The sequence below is a fragment of the Rhinichthys klamathensis genome, unplaced genomic scaffold, assembly GCF_029890125.1.
Source record: "Rhinichthys klamathensis goyatoka isolate OS25496 unplaced genomic scaffold, OSU_Roscu_1.1 h1tg000035l_1, whole genome shotgun sequence".
In the NCBI taxonomy this organism is placed as follows: Eukaryota; Metazoa; Chordata; class Actinopteri; order Cypriniformes; family Leuciscidae; genus Rhinichthys; species Rhinichthys klamathensis.
This window is the reverse complement of record NW_026606583.1, coordinates 4,309,419-4,332,668: the sequence shown is the minus strand read 5'-3', so window position 1 is coordinate 4,332,668 and position 23,250 is coordinate 4,309,419. Positions and strand designations below refer to the sequence as shown.

General features: G+C 36.5%; 1 protein-coding gene across 2 annotated transcripts in view; it reads left to right on the top strand.

Moving 5' to 3' along the window:
- The first annotated feature begins 664 nt into the window (after window positions 1-664).
- prkg1b (protein kinase cGMP-dependent 1b) overlaps window positions 665-23,250 on the top strand; it is a 175,240-nt gene continuing 152,654 nt past the window's right edge. The window contains exon 1 of one of the 2 annotated variants that reach the window (XM_056245936.1): window positions 665-1,082. In XM_056245936.1, the coding sequence (XP_056101911.1) occupies window positions 820-1,082 (263 nt within the window). In that variant the 5' untranslated portion in view covers window positions 665-819. Of the gene's footprint in view, window positions 1,083-8,734; window positions 9,352-23,250 lie in introns of those variants that run through there. The other variant, XM_056245935.1, reaches the window with a different exon arrangement.

The following is a 23,250-nucleotide window of genomic DNA, read 5'->3' as shown; positions in this document are numbered from 1 at the left end:
TACATTTTTAAGTACAATCAACTTGGAAGTTTAAGACAGAAACTTTTTTTTCAGTGTACTTAATAAATTACTAGAACTCTACTAGATGCTAAAACTAAACATCCCTCAATAGGAACAAACAAACAATAAATACATCAAATAAAATATGATTTATATTATATATCAGTAATAAAAACACAAACAAATCATTTCAATACTATTTATTTATTTAAAATAAATTAATAGTTCAGTAACAAAAATATAATCACACAAAAATTGGAATGTATTAGCCTGTTTGCTACTGAAATATAAATAATATTTGATCTATTATATGATACATATAATATTAAATAAATAAATAAACACAAACAAAGACATGGAAATTTTGCAGTTTGTGTGGTTTTTGATTGTTACTGTAACATATTTTGGTTTATTTATGTATTTATCTATTATTATATAACAAAATAAAGTATGTTCATGGATTATAGTTGTTTTTCAAGAAGGCTTTGTCTATCCTGCATCTGTACATTACGGTGTCTGAGTGCTGCGTGGACTTACACAATAAGGCACGTCACCAATCATATATGATCATTGATTCTATTTGAGGCTCGAGATCGTGTGTTAAGAAAGCGTTTGCGGTAGACTGGAGCGGAGTGATCATGATCAGGTCTCTCTGGGGAAGGAGGGAGAGGAACATCTAATTGGTTTCTCAATGAAACAATCGTCCCAGTCTGCAGGAAGGGTGTGCTCGGAGCACAGCTGCTCTGTGGTAAAGTGAATCTTGACTGACAGAGTTAAGACATCATTCCGCGGCAGGCTTCTTCTGTTCAAACTTCAAACATGAGTGAATTAGACGAAGAATTTGCCAAGATGCTGCTCATAAAAGAGGAGAGGATAAAGGAAATGGAGAGGCTGCTGTCGGCAAAGGAGCAGGAGGTGAATGAACTGAAGAGAAAGCTGCACAAATGTCAGTCAGTTCTGCCGAGCGCTATTGGACCCAGAAGAACCAGGCGCGCGCAGGGCATCTCCGCGGAACCGCAGACATTCAAGTCTTTCCAGGACTTGACAAGCGAAGATTTACGCAAACACCCCAAGTCGGACAGGTAAGAACCCTTCATTTAGGCTACTATCTATAGACCTGTGCTTTTTGCCTTGGTGTCATCACCAGACTGTGGATGGTCTCCGTCCGAGTCGAGTCTCTGTTACTCTTTGAGTGACTATACTATATACTGATCCACTTAGATCAAGATTAGATTTTCACTCGTGGCTATACGACACTACACTATCTCAGCTAACAAAAATATGTTCTAAGAACGTTTTGCTAACGTTCCCATAACTTTGAGAGAACATTGCCGGAACGTTATGGAAGTTCTGAGAATGTTCCCTGTCAGCTGGGATAACGTTACTGAATACAATTTTACACGTGACTACAAACTATAGGCAAGATTTTGTCACTTTGTATGACGATAGGCTATATACTATAGGGGAGACCGGGGATGGTTGTAACAATTTTGACCTTTCTGTCTATATCTTGTAGTACTTTGAAATCAGTGTGTTCAAAATGTGATCCAAACTATTTACAAGTGTCTGCTATTAAATGACATAGCTATTATCTTTGCAACACAAACAGAAAATGCATTGTTTAGTTTCAAACACGAGGAGTAAAATGTTACAATTCACCCCATAGTCTGGGTTAGTTGTAACATACCCTGGGGTGAGATGTAACATTATGATATCCACCGGGGTGATATGTAACATAATGAAATAAGGATTTTGACAAAAAAAATATTTTGAAAGGTTTTTATTCAACACTGACTTTTCAATATAACTGATGTGTGTTTGTCACTCTCAGTCATAGTAATTGACCATTATAAATTGAACTTGAACACAAACATTGTTTGTAAGCATGTTTGTTACTGCCAATGTTAGTATTGGCCATAATAAAATTGAACACTTGAACATTGTGTGTGTGTGTGTGTGACTCTGTTGTTACTCTGTCATAGTAATTGACCATAATAAATTGAACTTTTTAATAAATTTTAATTCATTGTTGTTACAACTAACCCAGAGTCATGTAGCCATGAACTAGCTCACCTTACAGCTAACAGGCAAAAAATTTGCACTAACAACTTGCATGGAAAATATCTACACAGACACACAATAAACATAATAAAAGTTTGATGAGTTTAACTACAAAGCAGAAATTCCCACAGCAAAAACAAAAAAAGTAAAAAAAGTTACTTTCTTACTTCAAAATTGTTTTTTCCACTTTAACATGTGCTGTGTCTGCCACAGGGCTCTACTTTATCACATGTGGAATAAAAACTAAACTAAGCATGTGTGAAGTGAATCAGGTGATTTGTAACTAGTTCCTGATTGGACAGATTGGAATTGTTACAACTGACCCCTGTTACAACCATCCCCGGTCTCCCCTACTATATTATAGGCTACTATACTATACTATACTATACTATACTATACTATACTATACTATACTATACAATAATATACTATACTATAGGCTACTATACTATATACTTTACTATACTATACCATACGATACTATACTATAATGACTTATAGGCTACTATACTATACTATACTATACTATACTATACTATACTATACTATACTATACTATACTATACTTTAGCCTACTACTATACTGGCCTAAACCTGGTAATAATGTTAAATCTGGAACTGTTAAAAATGACTTTAAGCTTTTGATTTGATTATTAATATCAAATAAACAAAAGTTTTCACGCTCTGAATGTGAACAGTTGAGTCAACTAGTCAATCCATGATCTGTTGTATAAGAATAGATTGTTAGACATGAGTTACATTGCAGCATATTGTGGGACAGGTGCAGAGTAGTGATGGTTGCTAAATTTGATTGATTGTACTTTTTTTTGTACTTGATGGTATTGCAGATGGGCATCACTATAGTATTTCATTGGAGAAGTCAGTTCTTAAAATCTGCTAGAAGCAAGTAATGAGTCATGAGTACTTTAGTGTATTGTCACTGACCGGCTATATATTTCTCCCAAGTTTCAGTACTTTTTAAAATGCAACTTTCTGGAAATTAAATGAGTGGAACACAAATTCCGGAAAAAAAGGTGTGAGTTGTGGGTTAGGGTTTAAATGCTTCTGTTTTAACTTTCACCAGTTTTGCCTCTAACAACGCAATGGATAAAATGAGATGCAGGTTACATGTTTTTGTTTTATTAAAGTGATTTTTGCATGGCATCAAGCTATATGCATCATAATTAGCTGACATTAGAATATATAATGCTGGTCTGTAATGCCTAATATAATGCATTCACATAAGTTCACATCTGGTCTAATGCTCTTAGGCATAAACACTCTTGCTCAATGTCCAATGGGCTTCTGTACAACCCTAACCTTGTTGAATATTTAATGCTGGTTGTTAAATATTTAATGTCATAGATATTCACTGCTATATTTAGGATTCACATATTATAACTTTCAACTTTTCCTGGAAACATGTGGAATGTGCCACATTTAGTGGGAATGAGTAAACCCCATTTCAGTAAATGAATATCTTTATTAACTTCTGCGGGGGGCAGTGGGAGCTGTGGCTTGCTGAATATGATTGAGATTTATGCTACATTTTTATGTTGCGTTTGACAATAATACACAGAAGTACATTTTGGGATTGTATTAATTAAGCAGTCTTGGCACTTCTCTTAACTATTGGCTGCCCTTTAAAATTATTCAAAAGTAAAATAACTTCCTTTTAGTAGCCACTAGATGTCAGTAAAATGTCATCACCCCTTGAACAGTGAGGAATCTGTAACAGAGACTTAAAGCTGCACTCAGTCTGTGTCCGAAATCTGTGTGTTACAAAATAAGTAACCTATGTCCGAATGCACAGTAGAAGAGTAGGCAAAAAGTACCCGGATGACCTACAACTTCCGACGAGATTCTGAAGTGTGCATATCATGGACAATTTACTATCAAATGAGGCCATGGGAGAGGATTTATGAATGTTAGTGAAGCAACGCAACTGACGCTGGTAGGTCACAAGATAATGACAGCATGGTGAATGTAGTCTGACCGGATTACATTCATACTACATATAGAACATAGTTTTTTATGTGCTCGCAAAGTACGTACTTATTCAAAATAAGAGAGTATGTGATTTCAGACGCAGCCTGTATTGTTTTACAGTGGGCTTACAGTGTTACTGACACCTAAAGTGTGGATGGAAAAGACAATTTTATTAATTCATGATGCATTATAATGCTCCAGTCCAATTACAAGCATATTTATGACTGTGTAAATAATTTATTCAGGAATTAAAAGTGACAGAGAGTTATTGAGTGAGTAGTATTTAGCTGTGTCATGTGATCTCAACATGGCGGCCATCATGATGGTTGATGGTTAAAAAGCTTTTTCTAAGCCACTGTATTCATGATTCGGTATTCATTACATGAGTATTCAAGTATTCATTCCATGATTCGGTTTTAAACGGGTGGTTGATTATGATTTCACTTTTCTAACTTTAGTTAGTGTGTAATGTTGCTGTTTGAGCATAAACAACATCTGCAAAGTTTCAAAGCGAAGGGAGATATTTGCTTTTACAGAAATCACTTTTTAAGGACTACAACAAACGACTGATAGGGACTACAGTGACATCACGAACCCTAAAATTGACCCCGCCTCGCAAAAAAGAGCTCTATATGGCTCTGCTAAGAACGAGAAGAGCCCACACAGAAAACGACGCATTTTTGCTCACCCTCAAAAAAGGACAATTTTAACATGCTATAAAAAATGATCTGTGGGGTATTTTGAGCTACAACTTCACATACACACTCTGGGGACACCAGAGACTTATTTTACATCTTGTAAAAAGGGGCATTATACCACCCCTTTAACATTTTTTCAAAAATTAATTTAGGAATAAATAAAAAAAAGTGGTGTAACGAGTTTTAAATAAAGCTCATCTAAAATATAAAGGTATATACAATATAAGGTATGTTATTTACATTAAATCTCAATTAAATCGACAATTTTTCCTGTTGGTGTTTGAGTTTAAAGATCACCTGAGCTTATGGCATTTCAAAAATACAAATAAATCAATAATATATATATATATATATATATATATATATATATATATATATATATATATATATATATATATATATTCTCTTATGCTCACCAAGACTCCATTTATTTGATTAAAAATACTATAAAAAACAATACTGTGAAATATTATTACATTTTAAAGAAGTTTTCTATTTTAATATATTTCAACATATAACATTTGTAGAATATGGATTTTCATGATTCTTTAAAAAAGTCCAAAACAAAAGCATTAATTTGAAATATTAATATTTTTTAATGTTATCAATGATTTTAATTTGACTTTTGTTTAGTTTAATGTGTCCTTGATAAATAAAAGTATTATTTTTATTATTATATTTTTTCAATCATATACTTACCCCAAACTTTTGAATGGGAGAGTTTACAGACAGATATAAATATCAAGCAGAAAAATGAGTTATCAACACTGATAAAAAATAAGAAGTTCTTCTTAAGACAGCAAATCAGCATATTCATTATATTGTATTATATTATATATATACAGTTCTTTTAAATGCTAGTAATATTCCACAATATTATTGTCATTTTAAAACATTGAACTTGTTTTTAGTTTAATATACGTCATATACACTGTACATGTCAGGTTCTTGTGAGTGATAAAAAAACACTGGCCACCCTCTTCTCTGATCCTGTGTGTTCTAATGTAGAACTCCTTATATAATCAACAAGCTGCTTGAAAAGCACTTGAGAATGGAAAGTGTGTTATCTTTCCTGTGTTTGTCCTGCAGATACGGGCTCAGGCCTTCCACATTAGCATCACATCTCTCACGTCCACATTGGCACAGACACTTTGATCTGCAGTTCGTGTAAATGGTTTGCGAGAACGACAGAGCCTCATCCTCAATAGTGCTTAATTGGTCTTTTCTGCTATGCATGATAAATGGGATTCACATTCATTTTAGGACAGTGCTCATGGAAATCAGTTAAAAGGAAGGCATGGACTAGATACTGAATAATGTCCCTAGTGAGGTGTGTGTGTGCTACATTGTGGGTTTCAAGATTCAGGACATTTATTAACAACTTTATTAACATCCTTTCTATCAAACTAACAGAATGTTATATAAAAACAAGAAATGTTGCTTATACTGTGCAAACTACAGAGTGCAGTGAAAAAGATGTAACCGTTTGCAAACATGATTTTTACAGCTTTACCTTCATATTATTATAATACATATTTATATATAAAGCAATTCCTTTTAACTACTGATGTTATTAGCTATTTGCAGCAATTGGTGTTACATCTTTATTCATCTCTGTCTGGGTATGTTGTAGACTTTCTCCACTAGAGGACGCTTTTGATCCTATTTTTAAAGATTGTGTGTTCTTGCCATTAATTATAATTCATTGTGTGTGTGTGTGTGTATTAATACACTAATAATAATAATTATTAAGCTAAAAGTTTCAAAATATATCCTTTTATATATCCTTTAGTTCTTTTGAAGCAGTGTTGTTTTTTGTTTATTTATTTATTTTATTAAATTTTGTGTGAATCTTTTTAATTACACCAAGAGTTCAGCTGTGATTCACACTCAATATTCAAAATCTTTTGTTATTTTATCTAACACATGGAGGAAAACACCAGTGTGAATTACAACTGAATTATTGATGTAATTAAAAAGAATGACACAAAACAAGACAATATACAAGACAAGAGAGCACGGTGTTGGCTTTGTTATTTTAGAATCATTGATATACTATTATAGTTTTAATTAGATTTTATTTTTGACATATTCTGCTTTCTTTTTAATTTTAGTTAATTTTTTGGTAATTTTGTTGTGTTTTTTGGTCATTTTTAGTAATTTCTTATTATTTTATTTCTTTTTTAGTTTTAGTTATTTTAGTACTTCAACTTAAAGTAAACGAAAATGATAATTGTTGCCTTTGCAACTAGCTGAAATAAAAATGATATATATATTATTTCAGTTAACATGTGTTTTGTTTCAAGTAATGGAATTAGATTTTTATGGTTTTAGTTTTTAGTTTTATTTAATTGATAATAACCCTGTTTTGTAATTATATTGTTCCAGGATTCCACAGGTTTCTATCTAACAGGCTTTCTGATAGTGTAATAAACAGCAAGAGGGCAGACAAGTGTAGCAATTTCATTCTCAGAGTTACATTGTTAGCTTTCCTCAACCAGTTAATGAGGTGAAATGAAGCCCCAGCTGGTCATCTGTTGATGGGAAGGATCCAGATGATGTTATAGGGGCTGTGAAGAAGAATCATGCGGTAGAACACCAGAGCATCATGTTCTGTGCTGATGAAGTAGAGGTAAAGCTGCAGTAGGTTCAACAATAATGGGCATCACTAGTGTTAATCATCACTGGACAGTGAGACGCTGCAGTAAATGCACATCAATGAGATACAGCAGTGATGTTAGGGCTATATGAACTTAAAAAGATCCTTAGAAGAATAGTTTCAGCAGTGTTAAATGTGAACACACACACACACACACACACACACATGTTGTGTTTTCATGTTTTATGGGGACTTTCCATAGACATAATGATTTTTATACTGTACAGACTGTTTATTCTATTCCCTTACACTAACCCTATCCCTAAACCTACCCATCACAGGAAACATTCTGCATTTTTACATTTTCAAACAACATCACTTAGTATGATTTATAAGCTGATTTCCTCATGGGGACCAAAAAATGTCCCCACACGAACAAGGATTTCGGAAATTGCCATCCTTGTGGGGATTTTGTCCCCATAACGTAGGGTTTACCAGGCCACACACACACACACACACACACACACACACACACACACACACACACACACACACACACACACACACACACACACACACACACACACACACACACACACACACACACACACACACACACACACACACATCCAACCCATAAGATATCCCTAAAATCAGAGGGAAACAGTGAATAACACTGAAGCACCTAATCTGGTTGTAACCCTAAACTTGACATAAACTGTAAACTTTTCCCTCAAATCTGATTGGTTGATTGGAATGTTGTTCCAGCATGATCAACAAAGGTGTTGTTGATCCTGGAACTGGAACATTTTGTACTTGGTGAAATCACTAAAAGTGACATTTTGGTCATATATAAAATGTTGTATTTCATAATAGAGGGATTTTCACTTTGCTTCTCTTATTTAATGACAGTGACACTTCTTTTGACATTGCAGGAATTTAATAACAGATGACAAGTTGAAACTCAAAAGTAGATGTAATTAACGTTGAACGATGATGAAAAACTTTTTTACAGTGTATCTTACAAAACATAAAAAGCACGCTTTAAATAAGCCTTTCACAAAAAGGTTTGCAAACTACTAACCACTGAGATATCGATGAGAAAACAGCTAGGTTGCACATTTCTCTGAGGCAGTGTGTCTATTTAATTTGATGTCTGATTTGCTCATTTTAGGAGTTTAAATAGCTAAACAAAATAAGTAATTCACTCGGGGAAAGTTTCGCTTTGCTGAAGGTAAAGGAACTCTCACTGAAACTGTTGAACTGTGCTCATGTGCTCGTGAAAGGTAGCGCACGCAGAGAGCTCTCAGCGGTTGTTGCAGGTGCGCGCTTGAGTCTTTCCCCATTGGCTCGTCTGGGAGCCGCGAGCATGTTGCTCTCACAGCGCGTTCACTGCGCGTTCATGGCGTTCCACTCGCGCTCGACGCGCTCCACAGCTGCGACTGACGTATTTGGACAAAAAAATGAATGCCCTGTGAAACTTCGTCTCCCGAATGTGATGTCTGCAGACGCCGTGGGTGTTTCCCCGCTCATTCCTCCGGTATAAGTAACGTGAAAGCACGCCGGTGGATTGGCGCTGCGAATTTTGGCGACATTGTCACGGAACATACGAGCAAAAGCGGTTTGTTTTCATTTCATGACCGAAAACTGACCGTTCGCCAAGTTGGTAACGGCTGCGGATCTTTAACAGTGGGGAGAAATGGGCACTTTACGCGATCTCCAGTACGCGTTACAGGAGAAGATTGAAGAATTGAGACAGAGAGACGCGCTTATTGATGAACTGGAGTTGGAGCTGGATCAGAAAGACGAACTCATCCAGAAGCTTCAGAATGAGTTAGACAAATACCGATCAGTTATAAGACCGGCAACGCAACAAGTCCACAAGCAGAGTGTCCTTCAAGAGCACCAGAGGACCAAGAGACAGGCGATCTCAGCCGAACCTACAGCCTTTGATATTCACGAACTCAGTCATGTCACCCTGCCTTTCTATCCAAAGAGCCCACAGTAGGTGCCACTTATATCTCATCAATGTTGTTTTGAAGGTGTCCATCAAATTAACCGGAATAAAGTGCTGATGATTTGCATTACTGATGCCATTATGCATATGCAATTGAGCTGTTCTCATTTTATGCAAGTGATCTTGGTCACTAGGACACCTTGAGTTCTGTGGTGCGAGTATAATCATAACCATCCATCAAACCTTACCTTTATTGCTTGACTGATGTGATGTATCATAAATATAGGCACACGGCCAGTCAACCTGTTGATTCTGTTGATCAACTTTTGAAAAGAGAAAAAAGTGCATATTCATATGCAGTTCATGCACAGTGTTTTCTGAAGAGAACGTGTGCATTTCAAAATATATTATTTTCTGCAACATAAATATTTTATTAGATTAGATTCAACTTTATTGTCCTTGCAAGCATCTAACCAGACATGTGAGTTGTAATATAGCATATAAATAATAAATAATGGTAAAGTGCAAATTGGCAAATAAGCTGTGCAGAAGACATGGTACATACATAATTCAGTTTAGAATAGTAGATAATGTGCAGAAACGCAATAAGGGGAAAAGTATGAGACCATCTGGAAACCATAACCTGGAAATAAACAGGTAGTTTTAGGGTTTTACTGTTAAACAAAGAAATGTAAATTGAGGAATACATAGTTATGATTCTCCATCAAACACTCAAAATATTAAGCATATTTGTGACATTGATCACGTGAACTGTCTGTACAGACAGTCAGATTTGATTGCTTCCATTGAAGCGGAATGTCTCAAATCATGCTATCAGTCACACAGGCATACATGTTCAGTGAAACATATGAACTGCACTGAAATGCACTCATACTGGAAGGCATAGTAGATTCTTTGCACCACTGAGAATCTTTTCATATTCTCCTCAGCTGCATCTCTATAGCAGTATTACCCAAAAGCCTCCCTTATTCACCAGCAATGCCATCATTTCTTCTGCAACTTATCTCCCCCTATACACTCTTGTCTTTTGTCACAGATTGTGAGCATTACTCCTTGTGTTCATGTCTGGTGAATATTTACTCTTGTTGCTGAGTGGATTTTGGTCGAGAGCCAGATGTCTACCATCTTTGTGAAGATATCACATTCTTTTTGATGGTATTCATGAACACTGGTGGTTAGCAAGACTAACTAAGCGTTGAAAAAACAGCAGTTGAGAAAGCATCTGATCATAGCAGTAGCGGAGTGGCAATCGGGAGAGTCGGGAGTTTTCCCGGTGGGCCGGTATTGTTTCGAGGCCGCGAGGGCCGGTCTGATAAAATATATTCATTGCAAATTCGCCATGCGCACTTGGGGCCCAAGCGAGGGGAAGAAAACATTTTTTTTTAACATTTTCTATAACAGAGCGTATATTTGCACTAAGTGCCTGTCTTTAAAGCAAAAAGACACTCGTTACGAAACAGCTACAGTGGTGTAGGTCGTAGGGCGTGAAGTGCTTGAAAGCAGCTTTTGATGCGCTCGACCCGAGTTCGAATCCGCCTTTTGCCGAACTCTCTCTTCTCCCTTTTCCCAACACATATGTAAAGTTGTAAAATGTATAACCTAACATTAAGGTCTCTAGCGTTATATTTTGCCAACGAACTAAAATTGAAACCATGATATGGCTTTGTGTCTTTATAAAACAGCACAGACTTTAAGAATAGGCATCCTGTCTGTGCTGGGTGATTACTTTGCTCACGCGATCAGCATGGTTATCTGGTGTTTTCTCCTAAAAGCTCAAGGGTTTATTTCTTGCAAATGAAGAAATTAGGACAAAAATATTTTAATTGTCCTATATTATAGTGTAATGTAGGCTAAAATATACTTTTGAAATATTCATTTTCATTTAGGCCTAGCCTATATAGTACATTTATAGGCTAAATGAATTTTACGTCATAGGAATAATTATATAAATCATTATTACATTATAATAATAATTGTTTGGCATCCTAAAACATCATTGATAATGTAATGCAGACTGAGACTCTCATAACTAAAAAGATGCCCTCTTTATTGTCCTGGTACAAATCAATGCTTTTTCTTTGTTCAACGAGCAGTTCATGGGTTGAAGCTCTTAATTTTGATCTCTCAAAGAGCACGAGATTGATGCATTTAACCTTAAAATGTAAAAAAAATTATTGCGGGGGAGCATGCCCCCGAACCCCCCTAGAGGCACAGAGGTCCACCCAACATAGTTTTAAAAATTCCTATGGGAAAGAACGACCATTTATGAACTTTACTCCAGCATAGTACAACAAAGTTACTTTTAAATCAGTAAAACTGTAAATGCCGTATTAAAATCTCCCTGGACAAAATATACATTTGGCCTGCCTAAGAGGGGACCTACAAGACATTGTGCCCAGGGGGCTCTTAATCCGGCCCTGCCGGTGACGAGGGCCGGTGGTCTACGAAATTTCCCGGTAGATTTTTTGGTCCCACTCCGCCCCTGGATCATAGCGATGTGGATATGTTTGCACCAACTCTGCAATATACCGGCATCGTGTTGACAGATGAGGTCATTAAAATTGCAGAATGATAGTTTTGTTATAAAGTATATTTGAGACTATAGATCTGGCTATGTGAGACTATAGTTGAAATGAATACCTTTTCTTTACATTGACAATATAGTACACACACAGTAGCTATTTTGGCATTATCCTGAACATTCATTTCATGTGTCACTGAACCGAAGAGAGGTCCTCGAGCGCGTGCGTAACAAACACATCCTTCTGATTTCCCCCCCAAAAAAGTCCTTCACATAAAAATCATTTTACAGGGTTTCATAGGCAACTTAGGAAATCAGGGAAGTTCTCATTTAAAAAAAAAGTAATTAATGCATAAAAATTCTTACATATTAGATATCAATCTTTATATTGTTTATCAAAACCATATGAAACCAACATGAGTACCAAGACTATATTTCTTAGAACTTGGCACATCTACTTTATCATCGTCACTGTTAATTGTCATAGATTTTTTTTTTTATAAAAAAAAAAAAAAAAAAAACTGTGATACTGGTGACTCATTTTGCATTCTAGGGCATTTCTAAATTTTTGTTAAATCAAAAGCTATTTAGAATGGGAATAATATTGTCTATTTGAAAGAAAGAGAATAACCCAGCCCGTTCTCATCCTTTGGCGTCATACATGTGACGCTTTTGACATTTTGTCTAAATCCGACGCACATGGCATCCTTTAGCGTCAATATGAGACGCAGAACCCAAAGCGTCATAAGTAACCGTACCCTACCCCAGACCAAAACCTACCCATAACAGTGCATGTTATATTGACACTAAAGGATGCCATGTGCGTAAGATTTCGACGAAATGTCATATGGCGTCACCTATATGACGCCAAAGGATGAGAATGTGTTGAATAACCCTATGATAGGTTTCAAAATCTGACAATAATTGCTTGCTCAAAACACATGCATAGATGGTTGTGTCTGTTTCTAAACAAACTTTTTTTGTTTTCAATTCGTAGTTTTTGAAACTGGGGCTTGGTTGCAATATTGACATTTGGCTTTTGTCGCAACAAGTCAAGTCAAGTCACCTTTTTTTACATAGCGCTTTTTACAATACAGATTGTTTAAAAGCAGCTTTACAGAGATAACAGGAAAATAATGCAACAACGTTTGTGTCTAGAAGAAAATAGCGTCATAGTTCAGCTTAAGTAAGTTCAGTGTTGGTTAATTTTTCTTGAAAAAAAAGTTATTAATTTAGTCAGAGGCGGACAGAGTACAGAGCTTTGTTACTTGAGTAAAAGTACAGATACCCCTTGCTAAATTTTACTCAAGTACAAGTAAAAGTACTACATTCAGATGTCTACTTAAGTAAAAGTACTAAAGTACTTGTTTTTAAAAGTACTTGAGTATCAAGAGTACAAGAGTACATTTTCTAAATATTGCATTACTAATCTACTGCCACAGTGCTTACATTTATGCACAGAAACGTCCTACATGGAGTTATGAAAAATGTTAATGTTAATACCTTGGAGAATGTAAAAGGAATTGAAAGTAAAATCAAGTCATTTTCATCTTTTTACCATGTTGCTTTATTTAATTAAATTAAATTTATGGGGGGTCCCATCTTAAATGCGGGGACAACACACACACACACACACACACACACACACACACCACATGTAAGGGTGGCGCTGCCAATAAAGCACCTAAAAGCTGTCACAAAGAACCGGCAAAAGGAATGATTATGAATATGTAAAATATAGCAAGGAGATATTTTAATTGTTTATTAATAAACACTTGTTAATAAACAAGTGTTTTCTTTGTCAGTGTCGGCTAAGATGAAGTTGACGATGCTGACTCGCGATCTTCAGTAGTGAACGCGCCAGAGAGAAATGCACATTTCATACGGATTACATAAGCAGAGAGCAGTCTGTAGTCTGTTTTCTTTCGTTTTGAATTTTTCTGTTTAAAAGTAGACATGTCTGTGAGAGGCAAGTAGGCTACCTTATACACTGAGTTTCGGTTCATTTATGAGACGAGATCCAGTTCACGTGCCGGCGCCTCCGTTTCTTATCTATCGTCTGCTATTTACTTCTTATTTATTAAACCCAGGCAATTGGTTGATGAAACATTGATTAAAATTAAGATACAATTAATGCAAAACGAAATTCAGGTTAAAGAAAGGTTTTGTGTTTTCTGTTTGATGTCTCTGTGAAAGTTTTAAAGCATTTTGTATGCCGCTTTCAGAGCGCTCACGTCCTTAACGGAGAACACGTCCATAACATTGTTTTTTCCTCATAAATGCAAACCCGAAAAATAAAATAAAACAAAATTAATATTTTATGTACTGTGGAGACTGAGCGCCAACCCTTCTTCATTCGCTGGGTAGTAGCCTACTTTGGTTTGCGCAGTGTAATTCACATAATCAGTAAAAATATATTTTGCCTCCTAAAGTTTTTTTTTTAAGAAATCAGAAATCCCTCGTGGCTACGCCACTGCCACATCTGTGTTAAACACACCACATACTCAAGAACATCAAACCAAATGCTTGGCTTACATTAATGTGTAATATAAAATCTGACCATGGAGTTGACTTTGGCGGAAAGCTGGAAGTGATTGCTGATAGGCTGTCCCAATCAGTGGCGCCTGCACAATCCAATCACGTTTGAGAGGGAAACAACAAATTGAGGGTTTCCGAGATTTTTCTTTTTCTTTTTACTTTTTTTTTTTTTTACTCGGGTACTCACGGTTATGGATAGAAATGTATTGGAGTAAAGAGTACAATATTTGCCTCTCAAATGTACTTGAGTAAAGTCATAAGTACTCCCCAAAAATGATACTCGAGTAAAGTACAGATCCCTCAAAATTGTACTTAAGTACTGTACTCAAGTAAATGTACTCCGTTACTGTCCGGCTCTGAATTTAGTTCATATAAATATATAGCCGCTCTGGAGAAAACAGTGATGTCATTGTCCAGCTCAGTTCGGTTCTCATATAATGATGTCGATGCAGGCAGATCAATAATATTGTTGAATATTCAATATTAAACAATACTCTCCCCATGGAATATTTTAAAGCACAAACATACAAAGGCTACAATTTGACTTCTTTTGTCCTTTATTGCACTGATGCATAACGCTGACCTTTCAAATCAAAAGCAGGGAGACCTGACATTTGTTTTAATGTTTGTTACAGGCACGGTGAACAGCCAAGAGTGTCTTTACATTGTCCTCTCCCACCCTGGGGCCCCTGTTCAGTTTTGCGGAATGTATCCATCTTGCTTCCCACCAAAAGAGCATATTTTCTCCTTTTAAGGATATCACTCAGTGTTGTTTTCCGTGTCTGGGCAGACATGAATCTTTGTTAAACAAAAGAGTGGAGAGTGGGTTAAGAGCTGTAAAAAGCATGCTGAGAGGGAAGGACTGTTAGGTAGGAGATGGCAGCACACATACTGCAAGTGTGCCAATCTACACTATCTGCCAGCCTATCTGAAGTAATTCAGCGTGGCTTAACAAAGCCATGCTCCATCTGGCCTAAAAAACACTCTGGCATTCCACCGAGTGGCCTGCCATGACACCATAATGATGCCTCAAATATCAAAGACTCTGATAAAATTGCGAGGTGGTATTTTCTGTGCTTTTTTTTTGCTATGGTAACCCCTTTGGAGCGGTAGTGTTGCCCTCCTCTGAAGACTTTGAAATCTGTCCAGCAGCTCTGACTGAGCTCAAAGAGAAAGTTGGTTGTGATGGGTTTTTAGTTTGCGGTAAAGAACATAAGGAAACAGGGGTTGACATTGATCACGGGCTAATGATTTGCCAATTTGTCTATATTCCACCAGCTTCTTGTTTTTAGTCTCTCATTTTTTATTTTCAAAAGCATCGTTCTGATTTCAGTCAGCAGCACTGTTAATTTCCTCTGGAACAGCGTGTAGGTTTCAGACCACATAGACTGTTTCTGGTAAATGAGCCTTTGGGAGTTGAGGAGCTAAAATTAGGCAAACATGAAGGAATTGCACTCTTGCATGAGAAGACTGTTACAACAAAAGATACATTATCGACGGCCTTCATTAATGTCAGTGTGCTTGTGAATGTGACCTGGGCTCTGATCATGATCTGCTAGCGGAATACTTGATGATTGGATTGGATTCATGATTATGGTTTAGTGATTTGCCAACGGTCTGATATGGTATCGTGTGGGACGCTTGGAGTAGGGTAGGCAGATTTTGAGTGGAAACTTTGTCAACATGAAATCAAATTTGACCCTTTTTGTTTTTTACAATGCAATCAATTCCCAAATAAAACCATGTCCTGCTTTCTAGAACTGGTTGATTACATAATATATTCAGTAATGTCAATTTGACTGGACTGAGAAAGAAAACTGAGCTGAATAATGACACTATTGTCTTGGGTAGAGCAGCTTTATAGCTGAATCGAATTTGTTTCATAGTTGACGAATTTGACAACATCGTCAATGTTATTAAATCAACACTGAACTAACTTCAGCTGAATTACGACACTATTGCCTTCAGTAGAGCTGCTAAAACAGTTGAACTGAACTTGTTTCACCAAAGCAGATGAACGTCATGCATTTATTGAACTGAACTGCATTCAGCTGAATAATGAATTTGAAATTGTCCATTATTTGATGAAGTTTGCATTAATGATTACATTAATTTTGTAAATAATTTCAAACTGTCAATTTTAGGGAACTGATTCAAAACTCAAAAATGTATTGCATCATCACTGAAAAATGAATTATCACCAAATCCCTGTGCCTTTTTTAATATATTAAATATCAATCATTTTACTATAAAGTAACTATAAAATCCTGTGATGGCAAAGCTGAATTTTCAGCATCATTACGTCAATGTCACATGATCCTTAATAAATTATAAAATTGTAATTTGGTTTAACATTTCTTATTATTACCAATGTTAAAAACAGTTTTTGCAGGACATTATCTGTTAATTTTACAGACACAATGCAATGCGTAATTCAAAATACATGTAAAATCCCTATTAAAAATCAATACTATATACACAATACAATACAATACATATTCAAACAGTACATTGTTCCTTATATTTAGATACATTTCTTAGAGTGCACCTGTACCATTTTAAGTGATCAGTCCTCATCTGGCTTCTGTTTCCCTGTCCCCTTGTCTTTTTATTACACCTTTCATTATTGTTGGTCAATGGCTGTGTGTGAATAATAGATTGTCTCACTGTTATACCCTCATCAAGTATGAAACGTGGAATGATTTGTCGTTAATCCCCTATTCAGCGTCAGACAGAAGGAACAATTGAGGCCATATTTCTCTAGACAATTGCACGATCAGGGGGATAAGAAAACAACACATGAAATTAGTTTATAATCCTGTAAGTGTTCCATTATTTTCAGTCTCATGTTCCCCTTGGAATTCATATGCATACAAATGATCGTGCACATCCGCTGCTGTCGTTATGAGTTTGATTTGAACAGTTATTAGCAGTGATCACTCAAACGTCTTATCAGCTGGTTTGAACTGTATGGCTAACAGACAAGCACGATTCACAGAAGGTGTATTTGGTCGTTTTTCAGATCAGTAGGTCACTGATTCCTGAGTACTGAGACAAAAAAGTGGGAAAAAGAGAAAAAAATTTGGTAACACTTTATTTTGATAGTCCACTTTAGCCATTCTAACCAAGTAACTTTGCAACTACATGTTAGCTAGCAGTCATTAGAGTATTAGACTGTCTGCTTATGCTGCTAACACTTTATTTTGATGTCCCTCAAATGACATTCTACCGACTATAAGTAACTTTGCAAGTGCGTCAACTTATTCTACTAACCCTAACCGTAACCTAACAGTAATACTCTGAGAGAGAGTTGACATGTAGTTGCACATTAATGAGAGTCAGTTGACATGTAGTTGCAAAGTCACTCATTGTTAGTAGTATGTCTAAAGTGTACTATCGAAATAAAATGTAACCAAAATGTATCAAGGCATTATTTGGAATTAGGGACTGTTCGTTATTTATTTAAGGGGCCACCGGAGGAGATTTGAGATCTGTAGTCAAAAAAGACTTGACCCTCCCTTCGCCAGCAATAATTTTTTATATGACCCTCCAAAATGATTGTGAAAAAAGGCATGACCCTCCCCGATAATTTATTGATTAGGCTACTTTTCTGGTTTGCGCTTGGCAAAGATGTTCAGATAGCCATTCCATGATAAACGACTAAACTCCTGCTTTCTCATCTTGCTGTAATGATACACCAAACCTACAATTCGGTTCGTATCACAATTTTTGATTTGGAAAAAAAAATCATGTTTTCGGGGCTGATGCAGTGGTGACGCGTTCATGTAAAATGTAAGGGTGGCGCTGCCAATACAGTATCTTAAAGCTGCCACAAAGAACCAGCAAAAGTAACGATTATGAATAATATAGCAAGGGGACATTTTAATTGTTTATTAATAAACAAGTCTTTGTCAGTGTCGGTTGCAAATATAAAGGTGACGATGCTGACTCGCGATCTTCGCAATAGTGAAAGCGCCAGAGAGAAATGCACATTTCGGATTACATAAGCAGAGAGCAGTCTGTCTGTTTTCTTTCGTTTTGAATTGTTCTGTTTAAAAGTAGACATGTCAAGCTTTCTATATATTTATCAGATCTGTGAGGCAAGTAGCCTACTACAGCCTATTATGATGTTTCGGTTAATTTATTTGACAAGAGTCCAGTTCACACACAGGCGCCTCCGTGTCATGATGATTTTCTACTATTTACTTCTTATATATTAAATCCAGACAATTTGTTGATGAAACATTGATTAAAATTAAGATACAATTTATACAAAACGAAATTCACTTTAAAGAAAGGCTTTCTACAAAACAACACTTAATGAAGTGGTCAAAATCATGTCTGGCCATGTCTCCCGATATATTGCGTAGGCTATACTTTTCATAATTAACATAGATGGAAAAAAAAAACATTATAATATGAAAATGCGCTTATTATGGCTACAACACATATACAGACTCTATTTGTACAAATTGCTGCACATTTATTAAAGCAGAACTAAGTAAGAATTCCGTTTTTGTCAAACAGCGACCCCTAGAGTCGCTGTGGAGCACTTGTACTGTCGTGAATAGCACTCACGCAGAGATGGCTCGCACTCACGGCCGGATCCCCTCCCCCTGTACACCGGTACCAGTTCAGTAGGATGGACGCTGTAACGAGTGGAAATAAGGTATGGCCCCTTTAAGAGCTGCGCGCGCCCTGCGTCTCGAACACCACATGTATACGGCGCCGGGTTATTTCTGTTTGATGCTCATTTTATCAGAATTTTATCAGATCTGTTTTTTGCCGTAAAGCAATTCGTTACCTCGCGAGACCTGATATCACACGATACTTCCTAACACTGAGGCCGGCGGCTCGCCGGCCCAAAGTTGCAAGGGTGGTTTTGCGGCTCACAGGCACCAGGGGGGTGCGAGGCGACCACCATTCAACACGAAATCAGTTATATAAACATTACAATGACTCCAAAGCTGTTCGGTTAAGGTAAAAAAGTTACTTAGTTCACCTTTAAATTCTGAATTTTGCACACAAGTTGAAAGGCATTTGTTTGTGCATATTAAAACATATCTGCAACATTTATCAAGTTCACTGATAATTGTGCATGCATTTATTAATCATTATGATACTAAAATCATAATAAAGTAGTAGGCTTCCCTTTCAATAGTCCAAATTCGCGGTGGCGCTGCCATTTTCGTCTTTCTTCTGTGGATTTCTTCAGCTCCTGGTTGGTCAAATTCAGATAGATCGACACATCGGCTCATTCAACCGCACAGCGCACACACCTCACGAATTCAAGCCTACAGCTCCCGAACTTTTTAGACATGTTTAAAAATTATCATGAGGTCGAGAGGTTCGGCTCGGCTCGTACCTTCCTAGCACACGACATGAGCCGCAACATGCGAGCACAACCGATTTCCACGCGATGTCTCCCGAGTGAAAAAAAATCATCTGCGAGCTCGTAAAACAGCAAAAAATAATAATAATCGCACCGTGTAAGCCCGCCTTGGAGTATGAATATATAAACAGGTGTTTCAGTATTAAATGCATTTTCTGAGAATTTATATTTCATGTTTTGACAGCAAATGTGACATCCATAACGCTGGAATTGCCCAATTTTAAAGAATTTATCCTCAACTAGTTTTTTTGGTGTAGGCCTAGGTCTATTTTATTATGTTAACTTCAAATAATACTAATAGTAATTAAAAAATGTGGTAGCCCTATGTCCAACACATCACACTCCACTGTTATGGGGGCAATTTCAGTAGATTTGCTCACTAACATTGTTGTGGAAACACAATAAGAATGGAAACTGAAATATGGTAGTATCGTGCTACAGCGCACATTATATCAGCTGCAGTTCTGGCGCCTCAGTCCCAATAATGTAAAACTCGGCGTACATTCACATCACATGTTAATGCAGCGGTAGAGTTACACTCACAGGACACTGCACTTATTCGCAATCCCAAAAGTTCATTATTTGCTCGTGCTTTAAAGCTTTGCCAAGTAAACATTACTTTGGCGTTCTGTTCTAATACACTTTTTCTGAGCGCGTACTGAAGTGCGCGCGCACTGTCAAACAGCGCCAAACTAGATTTTTGTTGGGTCAGACCATAGATAGCGATGGGGGGCCGAGACCGAGAGAGCTACATAAAGCTACATGGAAAAAATATGCACCAAACAAGCCACTTTGAAATGTAGCTGTTTTGATGAATACAAAAGTTGGGTGACCCTCCCCTATAGACTAAAAAAGTTGGATGACCCTCCCCTCAACAAAGAATAAAAAGACATGACCCTCCCCTATTTTCCTCCGGTGGCCCTTTCCATAAATACCGAAAGGTCCCTTATGTATTTAACATTTCTCACAAAATGTTCCAACGCAATGCCAAAACAATCTGTAAAAAATGTGTTATATTTATACATTTTTCATTCACTTTAATAAATTATTTAAATTATAGGTGTTGAGGAAAAACATATTGTTTTTCTGGTGATGCTAGCTAACAGCAGAAGGAACTGGCTAAAATATTTTGAATGACACCAATCCACAATGTGAATTTTGACTTGTGATGGAGCCTGGAATTAAACCATGCCATGTTGCTTCGTTTGGCCAGAGGAGAACTGGTCCCCCGATGGAGCCTGGTTTCACCTAAGGTTATTTTTCCTCCATTCTGTCACCTGATATACACTGAACAAAATTATAAACGCAACACTTTTGTTTTTGCCCCCATTTTTCATGAGCTGAACTCAAAGACCTAAGACTTTTTCTATGTACACAAAAATGTCTCTCAAATATTGTTCACAAATCTGTCTAAATCTGTTAGTGAGCACTTCTCCTTTGCCAAGATAGGTGTGGCATATCACAGGTGTGGTATATCAAGATGCTGATTAGACAGCATGATTATTGCACAGGTGTGCCTTAGGCTGGCCACAATAAAAGGCCACTCTAAAATGTGCAGCTGCCACCCGGACAGCTGCTACAATTGGTTTGCATAACCAAAGAATTTCTGCTCAAACTGTCAGAAACCGTCTCAGGGAAGCTCATATGCATGCTTGTCGTCCTTAAGGCGAGACACGGCAGGCAAAAACATAGTTTTTTTTTCACTGGTCAATTTTGAGATTTTGGGATATTTGTCTTCTTTCAGACTTGTGGTGAAAAAAAGTCCAAAAATACACATTCAGGTCTTTATTTTACGACACTTTGTCTGTTTACGTCTGTAGATTTCTCATAAATTCATCAAAAGTAGGCGATCTAAATCCTCCCGCTGCTCCGCGATCGCGATCTGCACCCTGTCATCACACACACCGTTAGAAAGCTCTCTCTCTCCTGTACAATGTTGTCGGATCCAAATATGGTCATTTCCTTTTTATCAGCAACCAATCGTGAAAGTAAAAGGGCACAAATGCGCAATCTCATTGGCTGATGCTAAATCTTTAAAGCCCGTTTTCTCAAAATTACCTTTCTCTCATACAAAAAAATCTCCAATGAATCATGAAATCTCCACTTCGGTAGCACCTATATACACCAAACTTTCAAGTCTTGTACCTAGTTATATTATGAAGACATTTACAGAGGAATTTGTAAATATATTATTCCTAGCATGACTTATATAACATTTTATTCCAAAAAACATGGCAAAAATCATTTTTTTAAGGCTATTGACAGTATATTCTGATTTACAGAATAACAAAAGTAGATATCCATAAATCCCTCTGTAATTTTTTCCCCATCTAATATGTGAACACAATGAAAAAAGAATTGTTAACCTGGCTTTATCCAAAACTCAGATTTCATTTTTTTAAAATGCAAATTAGCGCATATTTAATTAGATAATGCCTAATTTGCACATTTAAACATTAAATTACAGAAAACTTGTAATACATTTTTTTTCTCATCTTAATGTAGGTAATCAACTGGGAAAGTTTCATGGTGATATCTGCTAGTTAAAAAAATTACCCTATTCAGCTGTAGTGTCTCGCCTTAAAACTGACATTTTAGAGTGGCCAGCCTAAGGCACACCTGTGCCATAATCATGCTGTCTAATCAGCATCTTGATATGTCACACCGGTAAAGTGGATGGATTATCTCGGCAAAGGAGAAGTGCTCAGATTTAGACAGATTTGTGAACAATATTTGAGAGAAATAGGCCTTTTGTGTACATAGAAAAAGTCTTAGATCTTTGAGTTCAGCTCATGAAAAATGGGGGCAAAAACAAAAGTGTTGCGTTTATAATTTTGTTCAGTGTAGTTTGGGTTCCTTGCCACTGTCGCCTCTGGCTTGCTTAGTTGGGGACACTTAATATTGAACAATATTATTGATCTGATTGCACTGACACTATTTGATGAGAGCTGAACTGAGCTGGACGATGACATTTTCTGCAGAGTTACTTTATATCTGAATTGAACTAATTTAATAATTGATGATCTTTACAACAGAACTGAATCAACACTGAACTGACTTCACTTTTGTCTTTTTGTTAGCTAGATTTAAAATGAGTGTGTCTGCCCCCCAGAACAATGCTAGGAAGATTTTTCCAGAGTTTGGGCGCTAAATAGGAAAAGGACCTGCCGCCCGCTGTCAATTTTTATATTCTAGGTATTAAAAACTGGCCAGAATTATTTTGAGATATATATAGACGTGAAAGACTGTAATGCATTAAGAGCTCGCTCAAGTACTGAGGAGCTGAACCATTTAGAGAGTAAGTAATTAGCAAGATTTTAAAATGTATGAACCAGGCGGTCAAATGAAAGACTGCTATCAAATAACACACCCAGTTTCCTAACAAGTATTGTAGGTTATTACGTGCAGAGGTTTTTGATTTTTTTTCAGAATCAAGTAGTAGGAAATTACTAGTCATCCAATTTTTTATATCAA